Source organism: Molossus molossus, unplaced genomic scaffold (genome assembly GCF_014108415.1).
Source record: "Molossus molossus isolate mMolMol1 unplaced genomic scaffold, mMolMol1.p scaffold_m16_p_17, whole genome shotgun sequence".
In the NCBI taxonomy this organism is placed as follows: Eukaryota; Metazoa; Chordata; class Mammalia; order Chiroptera; family Molossidae; genus Molossus; species Molossus molossus.
In genome coordinates this window covers 20,857,602-20,870,366 of record NW_023425352.1, presented here as the reverse complement: position 1 = coordinate 20,870,366, position 12,765 = coordinate 20,857,602, and the positions used below count along the sequence as shown (strand labels likewise).

At 57.5% G+C, this 12,765-nt stretch overlaps 1 protein-coding gene across 8 annotated transcripts in view; it reads right to left on the bottom strand.

Annotated features, from left to right (window-relative positions):
- The window catches only part of SH3PXD2A (SH3 and PX domains 2A), a 249,334-nt gene that overhangs the window by 17,010 nt on the left and 219,559 nt on the right, over nt 1-12,765 (bottom strand). For all 8 annotated transcript variants that reach the window (XM_036264874.1, XM_036264873.1, XM_036264875.1 and 5 more), the window contains 2 exons: nt 3,822-3,935; nt 267-350 (listed from right to left, as the gene is read on the bottom strand). In XM_036264874.1, coding sequence (XP_036120767.1) covers nt 267-350; nt 3,822-3,935 — 198 coding nt within the window. The remainder of the gene's footprint in view (nt 1-266; nt 351-3,821; nt 3,936-12,765) is intronic.

The following is a 12,765-nucleotide window of genomic DNA, read 5'->3' as shown; positions in this document are numbered from 1 at the left end:
ATGTGGCCTTCCCTAGAGTCCAACTGCCCCGCAGCTGTGCCTGAGGTCCCATGACCCCCAACCCAGGACAGTGACAGAAGCCAGAGCCACCTCCAGTACCATCCCAGTTCCCAAGCAGCAACCCCACCCCAAAGCCCCAGTAGGCGAGAGCAAAGCCTGGCCAGTGGATCTGGGTGAGGAGGTCACCGGGCAGAGCCCAGAGAGCAGGAGAGGTCAGTGAGAGGGAAAGGCGACAGCTGCAGAGAGAAGCTGGCTCCCGGGGTCACCTCGGCTGTGCTGCCTGTTGACCATCCCGCCCAGGGTCCACCGGCGATCCAGGCGCCGCAGATGGGCCTTGCGTCTCTTGGACACTGGTGTGGGGGATGACGATGGGACACACCAACAGGAACCGGCGGAGAGAATGGAGATGAAGATGAGATGGGGTGAGGCAGGGAAGGGATGAAGGAAGGGAAGGGAAGGGGCGCATTCCCAGGTCAGGGCACACACCTGCTGGATGGGGCAGATCTGACAAGTGACATCACTGGCATGTGGGGAGAAGTTCAACCAAAGCCGAAGGCTATGCCCCTGGGCCAGGGATGGGCTGAGAATTTAGAATCCCAGCACCTGGGAGGTGAGGAGGGTCCTTGGCTCTGGCCAGTGCAAGGATGAGCCTCTGCTGCGGCCCCAGGGAGAGGCCACTGCCGGGCTTATCAGCTTCCGGGGTGGTGCGGGGCCCCCTCACACCGGGGCTTACAGGCCCGCCATTCACTCACCCACCAAGTCCCACATGTGAACCTGCCACCATGAGCCAGGCACCGCGTGTGAAAGGGTACACATGTCCAGGAAATACTCGGGGTCCCTTCCTTGCAGGGCTCACAGCTCTTACTGTTCTGCATTTATGTCTCTGCTTTCACAGTCATCCCCACTGGATGGAGGCCGCTGAGGGCAAAGACTGTGTCTCTGCTTCCCTAGGGCCCGGCACAAGGCTGAGCCCATGGCTGATCCCTAAGAAATAGCGCCAAGTAAAGTGCACCCGGGCTGGAGGCCACAGGCTTTGGTGCGGCTCCTTCTCCACACATCATCCATTTGAATTTCTGATGACAGAAGCTGCCTCCCGGCTTCTCACTGCTCCAGGCCCTTTTGTTCAGACCACCCTCTCGGGCAGCATCCTGTGCTGGTTGTCTGGTTGCTTCGGCCCAGCTCTAGATGCCTCCTGCCTTCCCATGAGACACCGGGTGCATAAACACCAGACCCGGACTCCAGGGGGCCGAGCGGCCCCCACGTCTTGGCATTGCAGGAGGCGGGTGCTAGGCTGCCCAGGTCTGGGGAAGGGAGGCCAGCAGTCAGAGTCACAGCAAAACTGCCCGGACACACCTGAGCCAAAGGCCACCAAAGCTTCTTGGGAAGTATTTGCTTTCCTGGAAGGAGGACAGTGGCCTGTAAGCAGGAGGCCTGGACGAAAGGTTAGGAGGTGTGGATTCAGTCCAGGCCTGACTGCCAGGTTTCTACATCACCCTGGGCAGGCTGCCGTCCCTCTTCCTCGTCTGTCCTTGGAGTTGACACCGCTTGCCCTGGTGTGAAACAAGGCAACGGACTGAACGGCTCTGTGGAATGTAGGTCAGGGCCGGCGTGAGATCAGCCTGGGCGGAGCTCGGACAGCAGGGCTCCTGGGGAAGCTCTGATGGGACCCGGCTTTCCATTTCTGTCCACATGGCTCAGGGGACCTGCGGCGGGATGGCAACAGGCCGGGGCAGAGGGCCGGAGGGGGGTCAGGGTGGCTAATCTCTTAGCCACACGGCTGCAAGCGCAGACGCTGGCAGACACACTGTGGCTGCTGGGGTCTTGGGCTGGGGTACTGAGCACCGAGCCCTTCCCGAGAGCTGGGTGGAGATGCCCCGGATGTGGTGGTGGAATTCACAGCTGCCCAAACACTGCCAGGAGTACTGGCACACAGGTCCTATCAGAAGCACGCAGAAAAACCTATTTTAACGAGGGTCACCCTGGGACAGACACCCCCCCCCTCTGAATGCAGACCTACAACCGGCTGGCTGAATCTTCGTCAAAGTCAAAATCCTCTACCACTGCTACTGCTTGTTCTATGCCAAGCACCGCTCTCTCCTCCAACCAGGCTGGCATCTGTGCCCACACAGCTCTCAGGCTCTTTCCTGCCCTGGACTTTTCTGCCCACTCAGTGTCCTGTTCCTCCATCATCTGCCCAATATCTCTGCTCTGACATTCTTGGCATAGGCTTTTCAGGCGGGGCTCCGATGCCCCACCGACACCCTCCTAGAGTTGCTTACATGCAAAACGCTCCACGGAGAGGTGTGCAGCCCAGCGGTGGGGACCACGGGACAAAGAAGGCCAAGCAGGCTGAAGCCTTATGAAGACAGCACAAAGCTGCCCACCTTGAAGCCTCAGTTCCAGCATCAGAAAAATGGGGATCCCAACAGCGCCCTCCCAGGGAAGTGTGGAGGCATATAAAGCACCAGCCAACACCGGGGAGCCAGACCTCAGTACACTCCAGGGACTGTTATTTCTGAGAGGCTCTGGGATGTCCCCCCCCCCCCAAGATGTGGAACTGGGTAGGAGTTCAGGCCTGGTGGCTGCAGACAGACCAGACCAGACCCAGCTCAGGGCCAAGAGCCTCTGCCGCTGCAGAAGTCCAATGGAACCAGAGGTGACATGGGCGCAGGCTCAACACCAGGGCTCAGGAAACAGCTGGGAAGGACTGAGCACCCACCCTGAACACGCAGCCCTTCCTGATGGGGCCTGGTCCCTGGAAACCTGTCAAAGGTGGACATGCACCGTGGGGCCTGCAGGTCTGGTCAAGGGACTGAAATAAAGCATTACAGGAGAAAGGGTGGGGCTCCAACCGCCTGCCGAGTAACGAACATTTAGGGGAAGGACGAATAAAGAGCTGGGCTTGGCGGGCTGCTTGTTCTGGCCTGCGTAATGGGGCAGGGGGGCAGGGGCAGGCCTGGAGGTGGCAGGCCTCCATCCCCCTGGCTCGCAGGCATGCCCGTTTGGGTGGTCCCCACTGACCGTTAGGGCAAGCGTCCCTGCTGCCAGGACACGGGAGGTCTGGAAGTCATCAGAAGTCGGCAGCCGGGAACTAGGGGTGCCTCAGCTCGCTGGGCTCTGGCAGCCTGCTCTGGGGAATACCTGGGTCCACAGACAGGCTGTCGGGGCCAATGCTGGCCTGGGGGCAGGCTCTTTGAAATGCAACTGGAAAGGCCCAGAAAAATCACATGGGACCAGAGTTCACCAAAGAGGCTGACGTTGCAGGGGCTGGAGCTGCCCCTCGGTGACTGCAACACTGAGAAATGACTCACAGACCTGCCATGCGTCTGTGCCCTCAACTAGACGGACAGATATGGGGGCAGGGGCCTCGGAGCAGAACAACATATGCACAGAAGTTGTGTGGGGTGGGGGCAGACAAAAGCGGGTCTCTGTGGGGTCCTCTTGGGGAATAGGAGCTTCAGGGAGGGGTCTAGCCCCAAGACTATTCTTCTCAGTCTCTGCCCCAAACCCTGAGATCCATGCCCCAAGGGAATTTTCCATCTAGTTTTAGCTCCACCTGGGGCTGCAGGGACAGGCCTGGGATGGGAGGTGAGCTTGTGGGCTGGAGAGAGAGAGTGGGGGGGACATGGCACAGCTCTCTTCAGGGGTCCTGACGGGAGATCTTCAGGGAGAAGGTGGGACGCTGCCTCAGGAGGAGTTGGACTCACTCCTGGGGCCAGGGATGGAGTGGGCACCAATCCCCGGGGATCCCAGGGGCAGCCAGCTCCCCGCAACCTGCTTCATTGCCTGCCCCCCGCCCCCCACCCCGTGCAGGCCCTCACCTTCCCCAGTCTTGGAGGTGTTGATGTCTGAATCATCCCGAGTACCATTCTGGGCCTCCAGGTAGGTGGCAGGGACCCAGCCCTGCTCCTCTGAGGTGCTCACGAACCACCAGCCTGCAGAGGGGACAAAAAGAATAGGGCCATGAGAACCCAGAGGGATGGCAGAGGTGGTGAGGGCCTGGACGAGGAGGGGAAGGCACACAGCCAGACGACTGAGGAGCCCACAAATGCCTGGAGGAGCCTGAGCTTGGCTAAGGAAGGAGAGACAGACCGACATCTCCCTGAGAAGAGGGTCCGATGGACTACGGTGCATACTTCCACAGATGTTTGATAAAAAAAAAATCAAAATATTGAAACAACAATATGTCCACCGTGTGAAAGTTACCTTGCAGGAAAGGCCAAACCCAGAGACCCTTTAGGGTCTGTAAATTAGGACCACTGGTGTGACTTGGAGTTTGGTCGCTTTCTCTGCTTCAAAGGCATCGAGGGATAAATGCCTCATGGATACTTTCTAATGGTCACTATTCACCTTTCCCCATCATGGGTCAGTGGTATTTCCACATGTGTGACACTCACAGCTGCCCTTAAGTGTGCTGACATTTCAATCACAGTAAGTGGGCACTGCACCCTTGAGTGACTCTTGAGTGACCCTTGACGGTCATGGCCAAAGGACAAAAGCTCATTCATTTTCTTTTTTCATTGGTTGGTTCATTCACTCATCATTCAAACAAACAAACACTGACTGAGCAAAGTACTCTGAGAACCCAGGGCTTGAAAGTCTGCTAAGCGCCTTCATCCCTCCCTAGAAGGTTCTCTCGCAGGATCCTGTCTTTGCCCCCATCCCATCCTGATCCTCCCCTGCCCCCAAAGCAATCTGGCATCGATTCTTTCCTGCGCACAACAGAGCTCGCCAATGCCTCATCTGCACTGTTCCCTGTCAAGAGACCCAGGGCTTCCCCTGGGCAGAGTGAGGCCTGGTCACGGCCCACGGCAGCGAGTGGCTGCCCAAGGAGGGGCACACTGGGGACGTCCCAGGCGCTCCCAGCTGGGCTTAGCACTGGGAGCTGGAGGAGGCTGCCTGAGGGCTGCTGTGATGACCATGGAGGGCGACCGAGGAAAACATTCCCACCACTGCACAGGACCCAGAACCCAGGCTCACCTCCGAGATCTGGGTGACAGGCCTGGGACAGCAAATAGGCTGTGATCTAGTCCTGAATGCCCACCGCACCCACCCTTCCTGGAGAGTTCCACAACTCTGCTTGCAGCTCTGCAAAGCCACGGAACACCTAACATCTCCATGACAGCGTAATGATGGGTGCACGTCATTACATCCGTCTACACCCACAGAAAGTACAGAACCAAGTGAACCCCGAGGTAAGCCCGATCTGAGTGGTTAGGATGTATCAATATATGTTCATCAATAGTGACAATGTCGTATTCTGGTGAGGATGTGGATGCTGGGGAGTCTGTGCATGTGTGAGGACATGTACCTCTGTACCTTTCACTCAATTTTGCTGTGACCCTAAAACTGCTCTAAAAAAAACAGTCTTAAAAAGAAAGGAAAAAGAAAGGTCCCCAGATGAGGGGTCTGGACTCCAGAGACCAAGGCCTGTAGAACCGTAGCTGGGTCGCTGCTCCTCTGGAACCGGGGTAGATGCCTTCCTTCCCTCCCTCTGCCAGTCTCAGGTCAATTCCCTTATCTTCCCCCCAAATGGGACCGGTGGGGGCCACCTTCATTATACCCGCTTCCACTTGCACACTCTGGACCTACCACTCGCCGGCCAGAGTGGGCTGCCTAGATCACATTGCCGTGCTCCCTGAGGCCACCATGGTGTGGCCGTGGCTCATGGTCTTCAGAGAAGCGGGCAGGCATGGGCTTTGCAGGGATCTCTGCCTGGTCTGTCCTCCCCCTTCTCTCAGCCTCTGGGGGAACACTTTCAGGAACCCCAACAGTTTCTGCTAAGAAGCACCAGCTCCAGGGGTTCTTCTACAGAGCCCAAGTGGAGGTCATAAAACAGGGACCCCCATCTCACAGGGCTTTCTGCCATGTGGCTCTGCCTCCTTGACCAGAGGAGTGGGCACATCTGGCCAATCATCTTCTGATTGATCTATCATGTCCCTGGACATTGTAATGGTTCGGGGCTTTTTTAAGTACTGACATGGGTGCTTGGTGGTCTGAACCCTAAATCCCACATAAACCAGGAGTCACAGGGGTATTTGGGAAGAGATGGCCTGAGAGTTCAGTCAAAACAGAAGCAGCAAAGTCATGAGGTGAGGAAACCCAGTTCCGAGCTCTGGATTCCAGATGTCTTACAACTAGAACACCCTGCTGGACTTCCTAATTCCAATGTGCCCGTGGCCTCCCTGTGCCGTTTAACTGAGAGCAAGTGTTCACCACTGGAAATGAGGTTGTCCTCATTAATGCCACCCCACCCAGCCGCCACCAGGTTCAGGATCGAAGGTCCACTGTCAGTCAAGTCCACTGGTTTCCTGTTACCAGACCTCCGCAGATGATGATCGAGCCCTCCAAGGCACTCTGGGTAAGCAACCAGTCCCTGTCCAAGTTCCCACTCACCAGGGACACCTAGGGAACTGACCGCTGGCTCCAAGGGCCTCATAATCCCAGGATTTAGGTCTCTTCCCTGCTGGTGGCACCATCTCCCCTCCCCCTCGCTTCACCCTTTGGGAACCCGTCCACGCATATTCAGCTCCCCCCCTTCCTGCAGGAGCCAGGAATCTGGGATGCAGAGACAGACCTGATCTTGTTGGCACAGGGAGACTCCCAGGGGAAGGGAGGGTCTGGCTCTCCTCCTACCTCTGCTGCACGGGCCTGGCACATAGAGGGAGTTGGGCAGAGACTTGCTAAGGGGCTGAATGTGTGGCTGAGAGGCCGAATGGGTAGGGTGGCATGATGCTTGGCACCTCACACTGCCCGGGGGCCCCATGGATGTGCCAGGACCATCTGGGAGTCCTTTTCATCTCAAAAATCTCTGCTGTACCAGAAGCTCCTGGGGAGCCTGGACCACATTATCAGCTGACTATGAGCATCTCCCCACCCCAGACAGCAAGTTAGGATCCCATTCTCTGCTGTACCCCCAAGACTAGGGGCTGAGACCCTCATCATCCTCAAGGCCTGGTGGTCCGTGCCAACCTTGCCCGAGAACACTGGCCAGGGCTTCTTACGCTCCAGCCCTAAAATGTGCAGAGCTGGGCTGTGTGTCTTTAAGTCTGAGGTCACTCCTGCATCCGGTCCCGCAGAGAACTTGCTACTGGCGTCACCAAGCAAAGATGGATAGGCTCGAACACTGCCCAGGTGGCCATGAGTGAACATGGGCAGAGGTGTCCACCCCAACTCCATGCAGACCTCCTGGGAACCCTGGCATGAGCCACACAGTCGGGCTTCTGGGGAGGTTCCCACGGCTGCTGACAGGCCTGTTCCAGATGCCAGCAGCTCAGATGCCCAGTGCTGCAACCAGGATCCTGACCAAAGTCACCGCTGCTCCAGTAAGGAGCAGTTAGAGCCTGAAGCCCTGGGCGTGGGCCAGCTGACCAAGTGAACTCAGGTGTAAGCCAGCCCCAGGGGGCTCCCAAGCTCACCTCCAATGCACGTGGGGTCCTTTCCTGCGGAGGCTGAGAGCGTGTGCGAGGAAGGTGTAGACCAAGTTGTATATTTCTGAGGACATGAGGTGGGTTCTGTCCATGTACACATGTACGTACACCTGGAACAAAGGTGTGTCTGTGCATTTATTACACGTGATGACGACCATGGTCAGACGCTGAGGAGAGCACTCAGTGCCAGGCACTAATTTTACAAATGTGACCGTATTTAATCTTCAAGAATCTTGTGAAATAAATGTTACTGTCATTATTGTCCCCATTTTGCAGATGAGGAAACTGAGGCAGAGGTAGATGACAATTAGGAAGAGGCAGAGCTGGACTTCAAACCCAGGCAGCCCGGCTCCAGGACCCATAGTCTTAACCCCCACAGAAATGGATAAGGCACACGTGTGCCGTGTGCACGAGGGCAGAGGTGGCTCCTTGAGAGGGTGTCCCTGAATGTGGGAACTCTTTATGTACCTGTCTGTGAGCGGGTGCGTCCATGTCGCTGGGCACATGCCTTGTGTATGTATACGGTGAGTAGAGATGCAGGGCTGCGTGTACCTGAGTGTCTGTGTGCAAGGGTGAGAGTCCTCTGAGGGTGGAGGGTAACAGTAAGGGGTCTGGGGGGAGAACAACTCAAATTCAGGTCCTGGTTTGCTAGTTCCTAGTCATGTGATCATGGACAAATTACTAAACCTCTCTGAGCCTCAGTCTCCCCTGTCTGACATGGGAGTAATTAATGAAGCCTATCTCCCAAGGTTGTTGAAGTGAATAAATGAGATATAAACAGCTTAGCTTGGGGCATCGCCCAGAGTAGGAGCTCAAAAACCTTGCACTACTATCAGTGCGGTGGTGGAGGTTTAGTATTTTCCTAGACTAAGAGTCAGCCCCCATGGGTGGCCAGGTGTGTCTGTGCCTGAGGACCACATCAGGAGTCCTCAGTATGTCCTGGGCAGCTGACCTGATCATGTGCTGCGCGTGTGCATGTGCCCGCGTGTGCATGTGCCCGCGTTCACTAACCTATGGACTGTGGGCTGCCTTCGGGGCTCCGGAAGAATGGAAGGCACTATCTTTTGCAGCATGGTTTGCTCTTTCCTCAGCTGACACAATGTGTGATAGCAAAGCATGGTGGGAAATGGGGTCCCTGGGATTTTCTTCCTTGCCAACATGTCTCAGAGCCATCCTCAGTCTGGCTCCTGTCCCTCCGTTCACACAGTTCTCGAGGACAGAGGTCCTGTAGCCTCCCCTCTCCTGTCCTAACCTCCTCCAGGAGGTGCTTCCAAACCGACCTTCAAATCCCAAACGACCAGAGTGTCAACCCCACGACTCACAGCTGCTCGTGCACTCTGAGGATTAGTCCCGCTGAGGCTGTGGTGCCACCCATGTCCACTGTCTCCAGGTGGAGCCGAGCTTGCCGAACGCAGCCGGCAGACGAGAGACGGGCACAGAGCCTGAATCCATCCCAGCCACTTCCATGCTCTGTGGCCTCTGGAAGTGACTTAACCTTTCGGAGCCTTGGTTTTTGTCTTAATCTGGCACATGGGGAGACTGCTGTCTACCTTGCAGGCTGGTATGAGCATTGACTGAGATAAAGAGCAACGCATGGGATCTGGCACGGAGCAGGCCCCACTACAGGAAAGCTGAGTTTGCTGAATGAAGGACTAACGTCATAGGATGCGGGAGGCCAGGTGGCCAGCTCTTGTGGATGCCCAGGGAGCAGCCTGAGTCACCTCCTGCACTTTTCATGTCCCCGGGAAGATGGGACCAAACTCCCCGCTGGCCTCCGCTAGCCTTCCTCTTGCACCCTGCCAGCCTCTGCTCTTGGAGAGGAAACTCAGCGGTTTCACTAGAGGCGTTAGCTTTGGGCTGACGAGTGGCCACCCCTGTGCCCAGATGAGGGTGACTGTTTCCCGACTGGCTAACAAACCTGATAAGTCACCCTGGTTTCCGGGTAGAAAGGGAGCATGCTCTTTGGGGGGGGGGGATTTGGTAGAGCAGGATGGTAGGAAACCCTCATGGGGCTGAGCTTGCTGGGAGACCCCTCAGCACAGCCCTGCACCCCGGCCTGGCAAGTATGCTCAAGCGGACCTGCCCATCTGGACTCCTTTATGCTGAGATGCCCCTCAGACAGGGCAGGAGAGGAAGGGCGACCGTGTCTATTCTTTTGAATGGGAAACTGTTGCAAGGGAACCCCTGTTGCATGCCCTGACATGCAGGAGACACCTTCCTTGTGGGGTGTAGGCCTGATCTTTGGGGCTAAGCCCCAGACTGGGGAAGCCATCTGGGAGAACCCCGAACTGGCCAAGCACTGACAGCTGCCGCATCTGGCTTCTCCTGTGAGGGCCACGTCTTCAAGTGCCAGAAGAGGATGTCACGCGGCCAGGTTGGCTGGCAGGCCGGGCCCGGCCCTTTCCAGGAGGCAGAGGCCCAGAAAGAACAGCAACGTCACCTGTCACGGCAGCCAGCCCTGCTCACTGAGCCTCGGTAAGAATCCACTTCACAATGGCTCAGGGGCCAAGGGAAGGAGAAGGCAACACTGGGGAGCCTGACCAGCACCTCCAGTTCAGGGCAGTGGAGGGGGCCACTCATCCCAGGTAGGGAAGAGAGACCCCTCCAGCTCCCAGACAAAAATGCTCAGGCCTGGAGCCAGAGACCCTCTCTCTTTCCAGACTGAGCATAATAATCTTCAGCTGTTTGGCCAATGTCAAAGTCCTCTCAAACTGACTCTCATTAGGGCTTCCCACTGCTGGTGTTGGGGGAAGGATGGGAAGGATAGAAACAGAGAGACAGAGAGACAGAGAGTCAGAAATGCAGAAAGAGGATGCATGACCTGGGTGAGGGGTTGAGAGAGGGGCTGGGGACCTTAGTCTTTCTAGGAGGGGGCTGAGCCTGGCCGAGGGCAGCAGGAAGTGACGGGCACTCCCAGGCCATTGCTGTCCCCAGGGTGACCAGGCCACAATGGCCTCCTTAATGAGAGAGGATAATAAGCTCATTAGGGCCAGAGGAGACCAGCTGCACACAATTAGGACCTTAATAAAGGCTTCTGAGGTCACAGCTCAGTCTAGGACAAAGACGCTTGTGGGGGAGGGGGACCCTGACCTTCTTCTCCCTCTGAAGTCCCCCTACTTTGCCCTTGGAGGTGCTGTCCTCCATGAGGCCTTTGCTGCCTCTCCCCATCCTGGCCCTGCTCACCCCAGAATTCAGCCCACGGGCACCTTAGCCTCTCCTCCAAGACAGACCTCAGCTCTGATCCCAGCTTCTACACGTACTAGCTGGGTGCCCTTGAACAGGTCACTGGCCCCCCGAGCCTCGCCATACCAGGAGAGTATGCTATGCCTGCAGTTGCCCCGCATCGGGGACTTACAGTGTTCTCAACAACCAAGTACCTCCTGAGCACCTGGCACGTGCCAGGGCCTGTGCCCAGCAAGGGGCCAGTGCAGAGACACAGTCAGGCCTCAGGCGCTCCTTCCCCGCCTCCCTGCGGGCCCACAGGAAGGCGCCTTCAACCTGTGCACTGGCACTGACGCCAGCAGAGCCAGCTTGCTCCCCGCCCCGGGCCACCAGAGGGTGCCGGGCAGGATGCAGTCCGAGTCTGAGTCTGGGAGAACTCACAGCTGGACTTTCCCCCAGGTCCTCCTTCCCGTGGCCTAACCCAGCTACTCCGGAGCCGAGCCAGTGGAGCTGCTACCTGCCCAGGCCGCTGAGAAGGGTTCTGGTGTCTGGGTGGGGAGGGTGGGCGACGGAGCTACAACCAGCCGAGGCACAGTCCCAGGCCTCAAGCACCTGCCTCCATTCGTGAGGTATGCCTTGCCCTGGCTCAGGCTTGGCCCCCTTGGGAGGGGACACGTCCAGGCATTCCCAAGTTCTTTCCTTGGAGCATTCGGAGGAGAGGGTGAGGCGAGAATTTGGGAGCACCAAATGGCAGAGGTGGGGAGATGCTGAGAGGAAGGGGGCTGAAGGGGCCTGGCCACGTACATGTCACCTGTGCTGCCCACCTGGCCATACCACATACCTGGCACAAGGCTGGGCCCTAAGGGACTGCTCTGCCCTGGACTCAGCCTGACCCCTTTCCCATGACCTTGGAGCACATCTGAGGCTTTCAACTGAGAGGACACAGAGACACTGGGAATGCGGGCTGCCCACAGTGCGCTGTGCCTTTAAGAACAACGAAAGGCAGCCCACCCTCGGAAAGGCCTCCCCTGGTCAGAGGGCTCTGTCATCGAGCCTCTTGCCAAGACACACTCCAGCTCACAGCACGCGGCCTCCATGGTCCAAAGCAAACAGGAATGGCTGAGAGCGCCCCCCCCCGTCTCTCCTGATACACCCCCACTGCCACTTGCCTTCCTGCCTGACCCGTTCCACCTCTGGCCCCTACCCCCATCCCTGTTGCTCACAGCCTCCCTTTCCTCCAGATGGGGCTCTCAGGCCACCAGGGCCCCAGAACCTCCCCTCGGCGCCTGAGGCCTGGATTCCAAGACCATTAGCACAGGCCGCTACGTCACAGTTTGGAAGGCTCCGTGGAGTCCATGGCAAGAAGACAGCAAGAACTGGGCTGCTGCCACCCCTCCCCCAACCCTGCTCCAGCCTGCCCACCTCACAGGACAGGCCCAGACGCCCAGCACTGGATCCGGGCAGGCTGAGGACCCAGGAGAAGGCCTGGCTAATGAGCGTCGGCAGGCGAGGGGCAAGTGACGAAACGACAGGTTGAGAAGAAGCATGGTTTCAAGCAAGCACCCTAGAGCCAGGCTGCCTGGGTTTACATCCCAGCTCTGCTGCTACCTGGGTGCATGAATTTGGGCAACTGCCTCAACGTCCTCACATGTAAAACGAACCTATGGTAGTAATCACATCTCATAGCGCTACAAGGGGTAGATGAGTCAATCTAGGAAAAGCGCTCAGAATAGTGCCCGGTTCCTAGCAAGGCGCACCACAGAACTGTTATTGGTTGTTAAGTGCACACCACGGTTTATTTTAAAGGAGCCAAGACCAGTGCCCTTCAAGGACTGGGGAAGGGGGAGGGCAATCTGGTGGGAGGAAGAGGACATCAGAGAGGAGGGAGTACATGTGGCCCGAACCAGCAATGCTCACGATGCTTCACGTTAAAGTGGCACCCTCACCTTCACCGTCACTGTCCTCAACCTACCCCATCAGAAAGCAGAGCGGAGGTGTGAGCCTGTGGCCACACATTCCCTAACAGAAGGTGGCTCGGGAGGGGGAGAAGGTCCAGAATGGTATCTTCCAAAGGACTGTAAGAGATGCACACGACAGGGAGGTGTGGTTACACGGGCGAGGCGTTGGAAGGTGGACGGGGTGGGGGCAGGTGGTTGGAACTTGTGAAAGAAGA